General features: G+C 35.2%; 1 protein-coding gene across 1 annotated transcript; it reads right to left on the minus strand.

Moving 5' to 3' along the window:
• Nucleotides 1-355: 355 nt before the first annotated feature.
• Nucleotides 356-15,473, minus strand: LOC140443695 (methylenetetrahydrofolate reductase (NADPH)). The gene is made up of 3 exons (XM_072535075.1): nt 14,753-15,473; nt 1,516-1,694; nt 356-843 (listed from the first exon to the last, which is right to left on the minus strand). Exons 1-3 carry the CDS (start codon nt 15,141-15,143, stop codon nt 445-447), a joined length of 969 nt encoding a protein of 322 aa, XP_072391176.1. The 5' UTR covers nt 15,144-15,473; the 3' UTR covers nt 356-444.
• Nucleotides 15,474-17,563: the final 2,090 nt, after the last annotated feature.

Genomic DNA, 17,563 nt, shown 5'->3' on the forward strand with positions numbered 1-17,563 from the left:
TCCTGGTAATGTCCAGTCTATTTTGGAGCACCCTGTACCCTCAAGTACAACCCAGATACGTCGGATGATTGGCTTAATTGGTTATTACCATAGGTTCTTTTTTTTTTGCTGTTTTGGCTGTAAGAATTTTGCTACTATTTACAGTCCCATTTCTGACATGCTGAAAGGCAGAACGATTTTTTTACTACTTACAATATCGTACGGAACTACTAGCCCACAATGTGAGTCTATAACAAGGCCAATCTATTTTTTATTAATTATTATATTATTTATATTAATTTTATGTCTGATAAGTTAAATTACTTCTGTTAAATACTTATTTATGATCGTCGATCGAAGCAAAGAAACTTTGGGAAAAGGTATGATAATATATTTCTTATTTAACATTAAAGCACAAATCACATACACTGTAATATTTAAAATTTATTTAAAAGTTTTGTTTGCTTATGCATTTAATGGAAGCAAATGCTCTGAATTTATTCTTGTTTTCTGTAATACACTTTTTACTAATTCTAAATTATTTAAAGAAAACATATGAACTCCTGCAAATAGATGCTGATTCTCGAAAATTTTGTCTATTAATTCAGTAGCTTGCTGGACACCGAAGTTTGTTACATCGTTATCATCGTCTTTTATAGCCTCAACAGCATCAAGAATATTTTTTGGAATTGGAACTCCACAAAATTTTGACATGGCAGTGAGGGTCCTCTGGGAACTTATAATAAATACGCCCGGAATAATCGGAACATGTATGCCCATCAAGTGGCACTGTTGAGAAAAAGTTGAAAACTTTTGATAATCATAAGATGCTTGGGTTATGATAAAATCCGCACCGCGTGTTACCTATAAATAAAACAATGTATAAATGTGTTTATACGTAATATTTAATGGAATAAATACTAATAAAATGACTAAGATTTAAAATTTAATGTCTGCGCCAGATTATGTAAGTAACTATACTGTTGATAGCAACAAGTCCTCAGAGACACTTCGTCTAAGGACTAGCAACCCCAGTGGAGTATTACGTTGCCAGGTAATCAATTCCTTTTGTAACTTAAACATCATAATTTTTAAATATCAAAGATGTAACTAAAAGTTAATTAAACTACATTTAAAGTTTTTTTACCCACATATTTAGTGGCTTCAAATATACATCCAGATAGCACTGATGATGGAATGGTTATTCTGAAAACATTCTGTGATGTGAATAATAAAAACCCAATAGGGTTTTTATTATTATACCTTTTATGAAGGATTTTTTTAAATAAAATTTTTGTGATACATTGTTTCAGTTCTAGTTTCTAGTTTCCTTGTGGATTTTTAAAAATCATATGGTACACCTCAGTAAGACCCTGTTTGGATTTCAGGTGCAGTTATTTACGGTTGGGAATATGTAATTTGAATGAACAGTAGATATATTTAGTTTTTTATTGAAAAAACAGGAATATTAGTTTTGTTCATTAGACATTTTTTCTGCGAGTATATTTCCATTAGCTTGTACTTTTGTGTTGTTACCTTAAACTTTAAGTATTGGAGGTCTTTCTCAATATTTTCACATTGTGGGTGTTTTTCGGGATAACCGGCTACTCCAACACAAAAAAAATTTCCGTGAAGTTCTCGTATAAATTTGACTAAATCAGACGCATATGGAAAATCACATTTTTTATCGTCTTTTTCTTTAATTTCGGACGGATCTAAAAAATATAAAGATATTAGTAGATTTAATAGTTTTGTCTGCTACCCTAGCAGCTGCTTTATACATCACACAAAACAGAAAATTCATTATAGGACATCATAATTAACTGCAAACACTTCCAATTATCGGTGATAGTTTAAGAGTGATGTAGATATGATGTAAACCGCGCCCGCTCTGACAGTCTGATCTCATAACGATAAAACTTTAAGGTCAGGTGCGTGTCAATTAAAGGGTTAAAGACCACTCTTTTAAATTATCCAAAAATATACTGATATACCGAATTGTATTATCCCCAAGTAAAAAGAACAACAATGCTATGCGGATAAAAACCTATCAGTTGTAATAAATTTGAGTTCATGATAAAGTTTATAAACAAATTTTGGGAATATTGATAGTACCTATCAGTTTTGGAAATAATGCGTCAGTTAATATCTGGAAAATTAAAATCTCCAATATCAATGAGATTTTCAAGGAATGATAATTCCTCAAGTTTGTCAATAAGCATATTGTCCTGAGTAAGTACTGTATCCGAAAGTCGGTATATGCAAACTATATTAAATATGAAAGAGTTATTAGTAATAATTAAGTGGATAATTTCTATACCGGGTACGTCTATTGTTTTATTACTAATGGAAAAAGTATTGGTAATTTCATTTGCTAAATAGATGCATACTCCTCCCCCTCGACGAGTACCTCTGTCTCTACGAAATATTGTAAAATTATCAATGTTTACAATAGCATCAGGGATAGAAGAATTAACCCAAGTTAGGAGAATAATATAAGGTTTTAAAAGTTGAACAGTACTTATAAATTCATTAAATTTGGACATAAGAGAGTTTACATTCGTATACATAAGAAGCCAATCCGTAAATTTTGGTGCAAAAGAATTATGAACGAAATTGCATTAAATTGCCGGTGGCGATGAAATAGTGGCAGATGCCTTGAAAGTGGCCGGAAAAAGATTATGGCAGGTCCTTGCCAAACTATTCACTAGATGTTTGCAGGAAGCAATAACACCAACCCAGTGGTATAACGCAGAAATTATCATACTTCATAAAAAAAGGGGATGCTACCGACCTCAGGAATTACAGGCCCAAAAGTCTACTTTCACATATTTATAAACTATTTACAAAAATAATTACGAAACGACTAGAAAATAAATTGGAATTTTATCAGCCCATAGAACAAGCGGGTTTTAGAAAAGGCTATGGAACAAACGATCACCTACTGGTAATAGAAAATCTTATAGAAAAATGCACTGAATATAATAAAACACTAGCTTTAATATTTGTCGTCTATGAAAAGGCATTCGACACCATAAATCAACAAAAAATGTTGGAAGCCTTGACAGAATGCCGAATTGACTATCGGTATATAAATATAATTAAACACATATACCAAAACGCAACAGCCAGTGTTAGAGTGGGTGATCATCAAACCCAGAAATTCCCGATACAACGTGAAGTACGCCAGGGGAACACCATATCGCCGAAACTGTTCACTACGCTTTTGGAATATATATGTAAAAGGGCAAAACTGACCGACAAGGGCATAAACATAAACGGAGAAAAGCTTAGCCATCTAAGGTTTGCAGATGATATTGTACTAATAGCTGATAGGATAGATGAGGCCAAAAAACTTTTAAATCAGATCTACCTTTCCTCGCTAGAAGGGGTATTGAAAATAAATATATGTAAAACCCAGATGATGACAAATCTTGTAGTCAGCGAATTGTCTTGTAGTCATATATGCGTAGAAACAAGATCCATATACCAGGTAATGGCCTATAAATACCTTGGTCATGAGATTCGCATAGGAAAAGATAACCAAACCGTTGAGCTTTTCCGTCGTATAAGACTGACTTGGGCAGCCTTCGGCAAGCTGAACCATATTTCCAAATCTTCTGATATACCAATATGCCTTAAAAGAAAAACGTTTAATCAGTGTGTTTTGCCAGTGTTAACTTACGGTGCGGAAACGTTGACCATGAGAACAGTTCAAAAGATCCATGTGTGTCAAAGGGCGATGGAGCGTGCTATGTTGGGCGTTTCACTACGAGACAAGATCCCAAATCGCCAGCCTACGACAAAGAACAGGAGTGGCTGATGCAGTAGAGAGAGTAGCAACACTGAAATGAAACTGGGCAGGTCACGTGGCTCGAATGACAGATAATAGATGGACAAAGCGGATACTGGAATGGAGACCAAGAGATGATGCCTACCGAAGCAGAGGTCGTCCACCAACACGTTGGACTGACGATCTAAAACGTTGTCATAGGAATTGGATGCAAGAGGCACAAGATCGAAATAGATGGAAAATTATAAGGGAGATCTATGTCCAGCAGTGGATAAGCGAAGATTGACTGATGATGCATTATCTTTGGACAGCCATTCACATATTTGATCGTAAGGTCATTTTCTCCATTATTTTTACGATTTTAAAGCTCAGTACGAAGTTTCTTTAAACGAGGTTGCTGCATATGAGTCTTGTCATCAATAACAAAATAAGTTTCAGTAGATTTGTTTTCCAAAAGTTTATTTTTGTTACGAAGAATTTTTTGAGTGTGGTGTTAAGAACTCATTATCACTATCATACGGGGACAACGTTCATTTTGATTAGCTTTACCGACTTTATAAAATGGAAGGATTTTCTTGACATCCGATGACTTCTAGGACTAAATTTATTTTATTCTTATCATGATCTTTTTTATTTTGTGCGTCTCTACGCTTTCGGTTTTCACAGACCGCTCCGAATATTTTGCGTAGTACCTTTCTTTAAAAATCGATAGAGCGGATTCATCTGTCTTGGTGTAACCAAAACATTAACACACTAATTGCATTCTTCTTCTTCAAGTGCCATCTTCGTTCCGAAGGTTGGCGATCATCAGGGCTATACGTATTTTCGAAACTGCTGACCGAAACAATTCGTTGCTGCTACAGCTATACCATTCCCGTAGATTCTTTAGCCAGGAGTTTCGTCTTCTTCCTATGGACCTTTTTCCTGCTATTTTCCCTTGCATAATTATTCGAAGCAGGTCATATCTTTCGCCTCTTGTAATGTGTCCCAAGTATTGCAGTTTTCGTTTTTTGATTGTAAATATGACTTCCTTTTCTTTATTCATTCTTCTCAAGACCTCGACATTTGTGACTCTCTCGGTCCATGATATTCTCAGGATTCTGCGATACATCCACAGTTCAAATGCCTCTAATTTTTTGGTATCAATCTTTTTCAACGTCCATGACTCCATTCCGTAGAACAGCACAGAAAGTACGTAACATCTCATCAGGCGAAGTTTCATTTCAAGGCTCAAATCTCTTCCGCAGAACACTCTCTTCATTTTAGTGAATATGGATCTGGCTTTTTCTATTCTTATTTTGATTTCTGCTGAGCTATCGTTGTCTTCATTTATAAAAGTGCCTAAATATTTGTATTTGCTAACTCGATCGATAATTTCATTGTGTAAATATAAATTTTGGACATTTTGTGTTGATTTCGATATTACCATAAATTTAGTTTTCTTTATGTTCAAAGATAGTCCATATTCTTCGCTGCAGTCTGCTATCTTATTCACCAATGTCTGTAGCTCTTCAAGTGTTTCTGCGATCAGAACGGTGTCGTCGGCAAATCTCAGATTGTTTAATCTAATTGCATTAATAAAGCATAAAATTGCTCAAAACTTTCACCGTGACAAGACGGAATAACGAATGAGCTCCTGAAATATAGAGGAGAATGTATTAGAGGAAAGTGCCCAAATATGGACCATCCTCCTAAAGCGGACCCCTAGCTTTCTTGGTACGTTTTAATTTAAATCGTGGCGGCAATGAGTGCAAATGGTATATTAGAGTTCCATGACTCAGTGGTGAAGTGCACAAGCCGGCTGCGTCACTTATTGCTTGCCACTCGTCTTGCACGTGTGTTGGTTGTGTGGAAAGTTTTTACGTTGTGTTATATTTTTCATTATTTCTTCGAGATATTAGCAGGTAAGCTATTCAATCTATATATTATTTTAAATAATAGGGTTTGAGGTCATTGTTTCTCACTAATATAGTTCATATAATGGTGTGGTTAAAAAATTATGACATTATTAAAATGTATGCTATAGTCGCTTAAACCGGACCCCCCGTAGTTGCCTAAATCGGACCCCTTAGTTTTTAAATTTAAAACTTCGCTGTTATGTAACTTCGCACTTCTATGATTTTCAATTTTGTTACAGATTAAAAATCAATTAAATGGGGAAGATCGAACAGAGAAAGTGGAGTCCGTCTAAAATGACTGAGGCCATTGATGCAGTTCGAAATAAGAAGATGGGGTGGAAGAAGGCGAGTAAATATTTTAATGTGCCGAAGACAACGCTGATGAGATTAAGCAAAGATAAGTATGGTACGCCTATCGAAGCAGCACAAACAAAAAGAGGCAGACCTACAATATTGGGCAAAAATCTGGAAGACGAGCTAGTCCAATATTGTTTTGCAATGGAAGCATCGTTTTTTGGACTCACTAGAAGTGATTTAAGGAGAATGGCCGCGCAAATGGCCCAGAGAAATGGCATTAATCATCCATTCAAAGAAGAAATAGCTGGTAAAAAGTGGGCCAATCTATTTCTTAAACGGCACAAAACAAAACTGTCAGAAAGAAAGCCCACTGGAATATCTTACAGCAGGGCTCTTGGGTTCAATAAGGAAAATGCGCAGAAATTTTATCAACTCCTGGAGAATTTGTACGTTAAAAATGAATTTACTCCTGATAGAATCTATAACGTAGACGAGAGCGGAATTAGTGTGGTGCAGTCTAAAATACCCAAAGTTATAGGCCTTAAAGGTAAAAGGCAGATTGCTGTCCTGACATCAGGAGAACGTGGAGCCCTTATAACGATTGTTGCTTGTATGAATGCCACTGGCTCATTCGTACCTCCTTTAGTAATTTTTCCGAGAAAAAATATGAGTGAACAATTGAAAAAATGAGCGCCATCAGGAACAATTTTTGCAGTGCATCCTTCAGGTTGGATTCAAATCAACTCCTTCGCTCAATGGTTTAAGCACTTTATCGACTTTGTCCATCCTACAAAGAAGAAACCTGTGCTTTTACTCTTAGATGGCCATTATAGCCACACTCAAAATATTGAAGTGATCGATTGGGCAAGAATACACCATGTTACCATTATGTCCATACCACCTCATTCCTCACACAAACTTCAACCTTTGGACAAAAGTTTCATGGGTTGTCTCAAAACTTACTACAGTGAGGAAATAAGGCAGTGGTTAAGAAACAATGAAAGGCCACTTACAGCTTATGATGTAATGGAGCTCTTTGGCAAAGCATACATTAAATGTCAAACAGCTGAAATTGCAATCAATGGGTTTAAAGCCACAGGAATATACCAACTCAACAAGGAGCTCTTTTTTGATGCCGAATATATTAAAGAAGCAAACAAAATGCGAGATTCATCTTTCTACGAATCCATGTCAAAGCAAAAAACGGCAAGTAATGAAAGCTCTACAGCGATTAGTAAAAAATGTGTTATGACGATGAATGAATCACAAGTTAATGCAGAGTTTGACCCGAATCAACCGTCAACATCTTCGGCAGGTCAAGGTAATCCTGTGTTACCATCTACATCTGACAATCCTCATAGTCAAAAATCGTCTATGATAAGCCCGTTTGAAATTACTCCTATTCCAAAAATCAAAAAAAGGACCACTAATAGGGGACGGAAAGCCTGCAGTTCAACAATCATCACAGCTTCTCCTTATAAATTCAAGTTAATGGAATCTAAAAAAGCTAAAAAAGCCATGAAAACTGAACAGCAAGAACGTGATCAAAGTTTCAAAGGCAACCGCGGCATAAAAGGTTGTTCGACAGCAGGCCCTTCTAGAAAAGGGAAAGAGATAGTAAAAAGATGTCTAAATTTTAAGAAACAAGAATCAGACACAGAAGATGAAATCAGTGTGTCTTCTGGAACATCTGAATTTGACATTATTCCGGGAATGTCACGAACTAAAGAGGATGACGCTTTGTGCATGTTTTGTGACAGAAAATATTCGGAAGATTGTAAAGGCGAACTTTGGGTCTTGTGCATTATGTGTTCGTTGTGGGCTCATGTGGATTGTGCTGGGGCTGATAAGGATGCCTACATATGCGATGTTTGCAGATAAATTAATAATTTTGCTAACTATTTTTGTATATTTTATGTTTTTATATTCGAAATTGTTGCAATATACGCCTATTTAGAAAGTAGATCATGTTTTCTTTTATTTAATACTTTTTTCCAATTATTGGTACAACTTTGTTAATCATTTTTAGGGGGGTCCACTCTTAGCAACTATTTTCCGAATTCACCAAAGGCTAGATTTTGGAAAATGCATATTTTTTATATTAATTTTTAATTATTATTAATGAAAGTTTAGTATAAATGAATTATAACATTATGAAGTAAATGGTATGTACTTTTATAATATTTTTTTTGCTATTTTTCATACGCAAAAATTGAAAAACAAAATGGGGGTCCAGTTTTAGGCATTTTCCTTATATCCCTACAGATAACAAAACTTGTCCTAAAAAATTATATTATAGTGCAAGATACCAGACGCATAGAGAAATAGCATGACGATACCTATGTTCAAAAAAGCAAACAAAGAAGACCCCAAAAACTATAGAGGTATAAATCTACCGAACATCGCACTCAACCTTACTACAAAATTCTTAACAAACAGAATTATTACATTGAACACTATCAGACGAACAACGGGGATTCAGATCTGAAAGATCGTGCGTTGATGCCCTGTTTTGTACTAAGACAAATCACAGAAAAGGTCATTGAATATAATAAACTTGCATATTTATGCTTCGTAGACCTAACAAAATCTTTCGATCGCATCCAAGTCCGAGATGTCTTACATCTATTATATAAAAGAGACAGCTATACCATTTAATATACAAACCAATGAAAATATTTACTCTCATAATTGAATGCAGGCAAATATAAATGGAAAATTACCACAGCCTATACTAGTACAAAGCGGAGTCAGGAAAATTCATTCGTTACGTCCACTGCTATTTAGTATAATAATGGGCGAAATAACACAAGCAGTGCGTCAAGGTTATGGTTACATAACGGGGAACAGAGAGATCCAAAGAATATGCTATGCAGACGACGCTGCACTAATCACCAAGACCGAAGATGATCTCCAAAGTTAACGCATATTTTCAATACAACTAGCAAAAAATACAATATGATACTTTCAGAACCAAACGTATGATAACATCTAAATATCCACTATGATGTAAAATCAAATTCGACGGGAAAATATTACGACAGGAAATGAAGTTTAAATATCTGGGAACAGATATGATAACTAGTTATAGAGATTTTGAAGAAGAAGTTCGACAACAAGTCTTCCTTCTTCCGTCTTGTATGTAGGCTTTAAAGCCTGTTTCTTCTTCAATATTAGCCTCCTAAATTGTTTAAATTATCGCACCATCTTTTTTTTGGTCTGCCAATACTTCTTCGTCCATTTGGTGACTTATCTAGTGCTATTCGTACTATCCTATCCTCTGCCATTCTACTAATGCGTTCGTTCCACTCTTGTTTCCGTTTTGTCACCAATCCATTTATGTCTTCTATATTGCATGCTCTTCTTATGTTTTCGCTTCTCTCCCGATCCAACAGACTTTTCCCTGATATTCTTCGAAGTATTTTCATCTCTGTTGTTTCTAGTAGTCGTCTCGTTTTGCATATGTCAGGTCTTGTCTCCGCCGTGTATGTTAATATAGGCTGATATAGGTCTAATTTCTACTTTATAGATTCTTGTTTTTGTGTCTTGTCTTAGGTGTTTATTGTTCCAGATTGTGTCATTAAGAGATCCCGCCGCTTTACTTGCTTTTAAGCTTTGTTGTCGTACTTCTTCTTCAACATCTCCATAACTAGTTATGTCTATTCCCAGATATCTAAACCTTGCTTCCTGCTTAATTATTTTTCCATCAATTTCGATTTCACATTTTAGTGGGTATTTAGATGTTGTCATACATTTAGTTTTTTCTGTTGATATTATCATATTGTATTTCTTGGCTGTTGTATTGAAGATGTGTGTTAATCTTTGGAGTTCGTCTTCTGTCTCGGCGATTAATGCGGCGTCGTCTGCATAACATAATATTTGGATTTCTTTGTTCCCCATTCTGTAACAATGGTCTTTACGTACTGCTTGTATTATTTCGTCCATTATTATATTAAAGAAAAGTGGACTTAACGAGTCACCCTGTCTGACTCTGCTTTGTACTGTTATACACTGTGTTAGTTTTCCATTTATCTTTGCCTGTATTCGATTATGGAAGTAGATGTTTTCGATGATTTGTATAATATTGATTGATATGTTTCTTTTATACGGTAGGTGTAAGACGTCTTCGACTTGAATGCGATCGAAAGCCTTTGTCAGGTCTATAAAACATAGATTTGCTGGTTTATTGTACTCGATGGCTTTTTCTGTGATTTGTCTTAGTACAAATACGGCGTCTACGCAGGATCTTCCGGATCTGAATCCTTGCTCTTCATCTGATAAAATTGTTATTTTATTGATTTTGTTGGTTAAGTCTTTTATGGTAAGCTTAAGTGCGGTGTTCAGTAGATTTATACCTCTATAATTGTTGCGGTCTTCTTTATCTGCTTTCTTGAACATTGGTATCATTATGCTGTTTCTCCACGCGTCTGGTATCTTGCAATGCAATATTAGATTTTGTATAAGTTTTGTCATCTATAGGGTTATACTTTCTCCTCCGTGTTTTAGAAGTTCGTTGTTTATTCCGTCTGGTTCTGGTGACTTTCTATTTTTGAGTGAATTTATGACTAACTCTACTTACTGAAAACTGATTTCTATTTCTTGTCTTAATTCAGGTACGTTATTTTGTTGATTATTATTTTCCTTTCCTTTAAACAGTTCCGTCAAGTATCTTTCTCATTCGTTTGCTGGTATGTTATTGTATTCCTTCAATTCTGCCATTTCTTTCCGTTGATTTCTTATGAATCTCCATATTTCTTTTTGTTTACCGTAGAAGTCGCTTTCCGTCCTTTTTTTAAACTGTTCCCAGTGTTCATTTTTTGTTCTACTAACCAATTGCTTTATTTCATTTTTCGTATTCTTCTATAGGTGTTTCGGGATTCTGGAGTATTTAATGTTTTGTACTTCGTGTAGGCCTCTCGTTTCTCTTTACATTTCTCTTTTATTTCTTTCCTGAACTATGGTGTATTGTTGTTGTTCTTTTGTTTAGTATGACTTTGCGTTTTCCTAGAGCTTCTGTTGCTGCTTCTTTAATGTTGATTTTATTTTTTGTTTATAGCTCGCATTTATATCTTCGATGTCGTCTATTTGTTTCAGCTGTATTTTGTGCTAGCCTCCTTTGGTACATTTCTCTTGTAGATTTGTTCCACAGTGATTCTACATTGAATTTTTCCTCGGTGGTTTCCTGTAGAAAATGTTTTGGTATTATTTTCATTCTTATTTTTGCTAGTACTAGTTTGTGTTTACTCCCTGCGTCTGCTGAGTTTAAGATTCGGATATCTAGAATCTGTATTGGGTGGTTTTTCTATTAGTGACTATAGTCAATCATAGATTTGTGCCCCCTGGAGTTTTCAAATGTATATTTATACTGAAGTTTATGTTCCAAAAATGTATTATTGATTCTCAGTTCGTTACAACCACAGAGATTAGCCATGAGTTCTCCATTTGTGTTAACATGGTTTTCATTAAATCTTTGTTTTACTCCTGAAACTATTTCATTTCGGGTTCTGAATTACGGGTTCTTCATGAGGTATTTCATCCAGTATGGTTTGCAATTGTTCGTAGAAAGGCTCTCGTTCCTCCAGTCCTTAGGTTTGCAGTCCTCGGGGCTATAGATAGATATGACATTTAATTTTTCGTAGTCCATTGTGATGTTCATATGTATCATTCTTTCAGAGATATTCTGGTAGTTATTTATGTTGTCTTTAAATTTTGTATGGACAAGTATACCTATACCTGCTCGTGCTCGTTCTTCTTTCTTCACTCCACTGTATACTAGAAAATATTGGTTATAGTCTCTTTGGCCTTTACCTTTCTTCTTGGTTTCTTGGATTGCACAAATGTCTATGTTTTTATTTATCAGTTCTTCCATTATCTCTTGGTCTTTGTTGTTAAGAGAAGTAATGGTTCCATATTGCTAATCTGATTGTGGCCTTATTTTCCTTCTCGTTTTTCTTTTCTTTGCGTGGTTCGTCATCTTAGGTTCTTTGAGCAACAAGTCTTAAGAGCAAATAAAGCGACGAAATCTCTTAATGATATAGTCTGGAAGAACAAAATCCTAAGAGAAGACACAAAACTAAAGATCTTTAAAATTAAAGCAAGTAGACTTATTTTGATGTACACGGCGGGGACGAGATCATGACATATCCAAACGGAACGACTGCTAGAAACGATAGATATGAGAGTAGGAGCGACCAGGGGAATTCCGCACCAGGGAGAATTTTGTGCATCAGTATCTTGGCAACACGGCATAAGTATTTCCACATTCAAAACAGCGCGCAGTGTCGTATTTGCTAGCCGACCACATGTTTGTAAAATTATTGAACTCGTAGTATTGGTTTAGACAAGTTTGCCGATTGTTTGTTTTTCAAGGCTTTGATGTAATTTTCGAATAATTTGTGGTAAGTGCTTTTATTATTAATTTTCATTCAAACTATTTCATGATTATTTTGCTTTATAGATATAGGTAATTTCACGCTGCGCGGTATTACCCCGTGTTTTCTGATATATTGGTTGTATTGCTTTTTAGATTCCAAAATGCTCCGTGCTTAAAGACCGTAAAACCGAAAGATCAAAATGGACAGAAGATGAACTAAAAACTGCTATCACTGCTATACAATTTGGGCGAAAAATACGAGATTTGGGTCGACCATTCAATACTTCAAAATCCACTCTATTATGTGACAACCTAAAGTCCAATAGCCATAAAAAAATAAAGCTTGCCAGGAAACCAAATTTTAATGATGAACAGGAATCCAACATAGCCGACCATGTTAGAAAATTGGCGAACATGTGTTTTGGAATCACACCAGCACAACTAAGGCGTTTAGCATACCAGTTTACCGAAGCGAATAAAATAACCGTTTCGACTCCATAAAGAAAATCACTGGTGAAGATTGGTTAGAACTTGGTTTAAAGCGTCATACAGACGTAAGTGTTAGAAAACCCGAAGTCAAAACCGTATTTCTGGATTCAATAATGATGAGGTTGAACGATTTTTTTACAATCTGCTCACAGTTATGGAAAAGTTAAACTTTCCTGAGAGTCGAATTTTTAATGTAGATGAAACGGGCATGTCTATGGTCCAGAAATAGTCAAAAATTTTGACACCAAAAGGTCAAAAACAAGTAGTAGGATCCGTAACATCTTAACGAAAGAGAAGGGAGAGAAGGAAAAAAGTTACCATAGTATACGCTGTAAATTTTTCAGGACAGTTTGTCCCTCTTATGTTTATATTCCCTCGAATACGTATGAATTTATAATTAATGAGAGGGGGCCGAATTCGAGCAATATACAGATGTTCAAAAAACAGTTGAATAAATGAAGAAATATTTTTCGACTGCAGAAAACATTTTTGTCAGCATGTAAATGTTTTGAAAGAAGATATGATGTTTCTCATATTGGATAACTATATGTTATCATATTTCAGTCACATTTCTTTGGAGATTTATACTTACTGCAGATCACACGGAATTGTTATGGTTTCACTTCCCCTCATACCTCATACAGGCTTCAACCTCTTGACCTAACTTTTTTTTTTGACCCCTAAAGAATGCTTTAAACGGTGAGTGCGAATTGTATCTGAGAACTCATACTCATGAAAAGATTACACATTTTGAACATACCGACCCAAAAGGGGCCATCGACATGTGATGAAACTTGGTAGAGAACTCCACCTAGAAATACCGAACCCCAACCGGGACCATCAATATGTGATGAAACTATGCACAAGACTCCATTTAATAATGGCAAATTGAAATCAAATCAGCGAGCTGAACCCCAGCCTGAAACGCCAGGAAATGTTAACACTCAGTCTAGTGTATCTATTGAAAAGCTAGCGCCACTTCCTGCCAAAATTGTAAAGAAAAGTTCCAAATCACGTTCAAAACACCATAAACATTTTCACGTCCACGCCACTAAAAACTCAATTAGAAATAAAACAAGAAAAGAGAAATCTTAAGAAAAAGGCTTAAGAAGTCAAAAAAAAACTAAAACTGAAAAAAACGGCAGGAATCGTAGGAAAGCTGGTTACTAAAGCAAAGAAGCTACATGTAAGCAAGAAAGCTGGAGTTAGGAACTTACATTTTGATGATTCTGAATCTGAAAGTTATGATGAGAGTAAGTTTTGTGATGTGATGAACTAGATGATGTAGATGTACATCATCTAGTTCATCACATCACAACATTAAAAAATTATGAGTGTTTGGTGTGCGGTGAATTCGGACGAGACAAAGAAATTTGGTACCGTTGTATGGGAGAATACCGTGAAATGACAGTTTTTTAACGTAATTTTTCTTCTTCAAAATCCGTAAAACTTTAAACCTTTTTATGGGAATAACGTTCCCAATAGATACAAGTTTCAATAGTTAAATTATGGAAGTTTGTGTGCACATAGGAAACTTTTTGTAAGTATTTTCCCTCAGAATTCTTCCGGTCTCCCTTACACCGAAAACTATGGAGGAAGGCCTACTGGATAGAGAGAGAAGCAAGAACATAAGAAGGGTATGTAATGTTGAAGACATAAATACATGGGTAACAAAATGGAAACAGGAATGGAAAGAACAATTTAGCAGAATTGCAGAAGATAGGACAGTAAGAATAGCTCGAGACAAATCACCAAATGGTCGAAGAAGTGTAGGAAGACCAAGGAAGAGATAGTGTGAAAATTTAAGCAATGCAGGAGGCTAATTACGAAGAAAAAAACAGGCATTAAAATATTTTTTTGTATTTTTGGAAAACACTTTGTACATATTATAGAAACCCAATTTAAAATAAAAACAATAATTACCTCCTTGAAGCGCAAATAAATTCTTAATTCCTGCACTTTTTACCTCCTCTAAAATTCTAACAACTTGATCACGCTTCAAATTCCTTCCCGCTAGATGCAGCAACACGTTGTATCCATTCGAATTCAACTGCTTGGCTAATATTAGAGCAGGTATCTGTTCTACATTCTCCAATTGTTGATTGGAAGGTGTACGCCACGTCACAGAACAAAAACTAAAAGGGATCGAACACAAAAGATCCTCGTTTAGGCCTCTGTTGGGGCATATTTCTATGGAAACTCGCAAATCACTTGTTAAAACATTATTTATGAAGTTCTCACTAGAAACTTTCTTAAATGCTGGTTTTATTGATATCGATATTTTTTGTAAACTGTTTATCAGAGTTTCTCGCATTGTAAGCAATAATTTACAGAGATAAAGCTAGAACCTTTACTATAACCTTCACATATTAGGTAATGCGTGACTAAATAATAGCTTACAGGCAAAGGGTATAACTGTGGTTTCTAAGATAACCTACACTGATAAAACTTGTTTATAATTTAAAAGTACGTTTGTAAACGTTTGATTTTTTAATTCAGTAGTAGTAAATATTGAAAATTCGTATCTGCTTACTAATAGCAATTATTTTCCAACGAGTTTATACTTAATAAAAATCACAGTTTTCTCAGCCATCAATATACACAACTTTGCATCACCCACCTTCTTGCATCAAAGGTTAAAGGTTATCTAAAATGCTCGATATAGGTAAGTCAATTATAAACTAACTTGTAGTTTATTGATGATAACATTTATACGATATAAATCTATTTTTCACAATTTTTATTTTAGAATATTTTAAAACAATTTCATTATTGGAAATCCAAATGTCAAATAAAAATAAAAAATGTAATTTTTATTACAATTCATTGCGGTCTATACCCATATAAAATATTCAGTGAAATGAATATTTTGCAGATCTTAACTAAAACAGAAAAAAGTAATAAAAAAGTGTTAGTGGCGTAACTAATCGATACGTACTTGGCGGAGGAAGGTGATCGATTACAACTGGAGAGAAATTCTTGAGGAGGCTAGGACCCGTATATGGTTGTAAAGCCAGAATAGTGATGATGAATACGTAACTTTTTACGTTGGATACAAGCATTTTTTTTTTATTTAGCTTATGTGCCTAGAGAACTAAGGCCATTCGCACGGTACAGTTGATTTAAGGTTCCCCCAAACCAACGCGAATTATTCGTACCTGTTGCAGAAAATCGCACCGCATGCGATTCGCATCAAATTATTTTAACTAGCAAGTTCACACTCACACGAATTTTACCGTTGTAAGAGCGATTTGTCTGCGTAAATATTCGTCCGAAATTTTAGTTTGCCATCGACTGCGTTTTGTCCGGATTCGTAGTGCGGTAGTACCTATCTAATTTATTATAACGAAATTGAGAAATTGATTGAATTAGTTCGATAATATCCCATTATTTATGATCTTTCCCACGAAGATTACAACAATATTCGAATAGAGGATAAGGTTTGGAGTAAAATAGGAGAAGAAATAGGCGAAAATGGTATGTATATCGTATTTTATTACATATAGTAAAATATAAAAATTTTAATTCATAGTCCTGAATTAAAAAAAGTGGCAAATCTGTCTCAGACCGAGAATGCTAGTCTCGTAGCTCTACTTGGGTGTTTATCAAAATGGCTGGCTCTAAAAGTTCGATAAATCCATCATCACATTTTTTTGTTCGTAGGAAATTATGTAAGATACACGCAGTTTTCACAATTTGATTGGTAGTGTCAACTTTTGTTTCGATTGGCCTATAGAATATACCTACGCCATTTTTGTGCTAACATACCGAAAGCATTTTCTGCAACTGCAGTACTTTGGTGTATGTATATTCACTTTGGTAGTTTAGAATATCTGCAAGCGATGTCTTCAAATTATTTTTCCGGACGTGGCTGGTGTACTGTTGGCAGTCCGTAATGGTTACGGCAGGGATCCTCACTGGGATTTCTTTGGGAGCCTAATAGTTTGAATGAAATTTTCCTCAGGGCCGCAAGTACAAGTGGTGATATGAAATAACTTTAAAACTATTTTAGCAGGTTGGGAAGAAACTGAAATTTTCAAAATGTTTTCAACATTCTCACTAGTGAGTCTAGGTCTAGTGAGTCTAGTCTCTGATCGTTCAAGGGAAAATAGACAGCAGAAGGGGTCCAGGGAGGAGAAGACACTCGTGGCTCCAAAACTTGCGGCAATGGTTCGGATTGTCATCTGCTGAACTATTCAGATCTGCCGTAAACAAAGTCAGAATAGCCATGTTGATTGCCAACGTTCGGAACGGACAAGGCACATGAAGAAGAAGAAGCTGCGTATCCAAAAATAGAAAGATGAGCTACATTTGCTGTTGTTATTGCCCATGGATTTTCCACCAAGCGAAATGGTTCTTGGAACTTCCAGAAGTCACTAAACCTCACAGACATTTTATACTTTAGGTCAAACAGTGCTTTAACGGAAGGAAAGCTGGAATAATCTTCATTTGACAATTCGTCAATATATGTATTCAGCTTCTGCTCCAGTGAAAATACAATACTCATCATTTTCGTTATAATGTTATTGTAGTCTGCTTGCAATTTGGTCAATGTTTCATTCATAATGCTATTTGTATCAGTGCCAAATGCTATTTTAAGCCACCAACTAAAATTATGAATATCAGAAAACTCTTTACTCTTTGTAGCTAAAAACAGAGTAATCTCATGTCGAATGCTGAAGAAACGTTCCAAAACTTTACCCTTACTCAGCCATCTCATTTCTGTGTGGTAAA

The sequence above is a fragment of the Diabrotica undecimpunctata genome, chromosome 6 (assembly GCF_040954645.1).
Source record: "Diabrotica undecimpunctata isolate CICGRU chromosome 6, icDiaUnde3, whole genome shotgun sequence".
Lineage (NCBI taxonomy): Eukaryota > Metazoa > Arthropoda > Insecta > Coleoptera > Chrysomelidae > Diabrotica > Diabrotica undecimpunctata.

What these genes read in the sequence shown, in the direction of transcription:
- LOC140443695 (XM_072535075.1), bottom strand. Translation starts at nt 15,143, where the DNA reads ATGCGAGAAACTCTGATAAACAGTTTACAAAAAATATCGATATCAATA. An exon ending in TTTATTTGCGCTTCAAGGAG is followed by an intron (nt 1,695 to 14,752) that starts GTAATTATTGTT and finishes TATATTTTTTAG; the next exon opens with ATCCGTCCGAAATTAAAGAA. An exon ending in TCCAATACTTAAAGTTTAAG is followed by an intron (nt 844 to 1,515) that starts GTAACAACACAA and finishes TTTTATTTATAG; the next exon opens with GTAACACGCGGTGCGGATTT.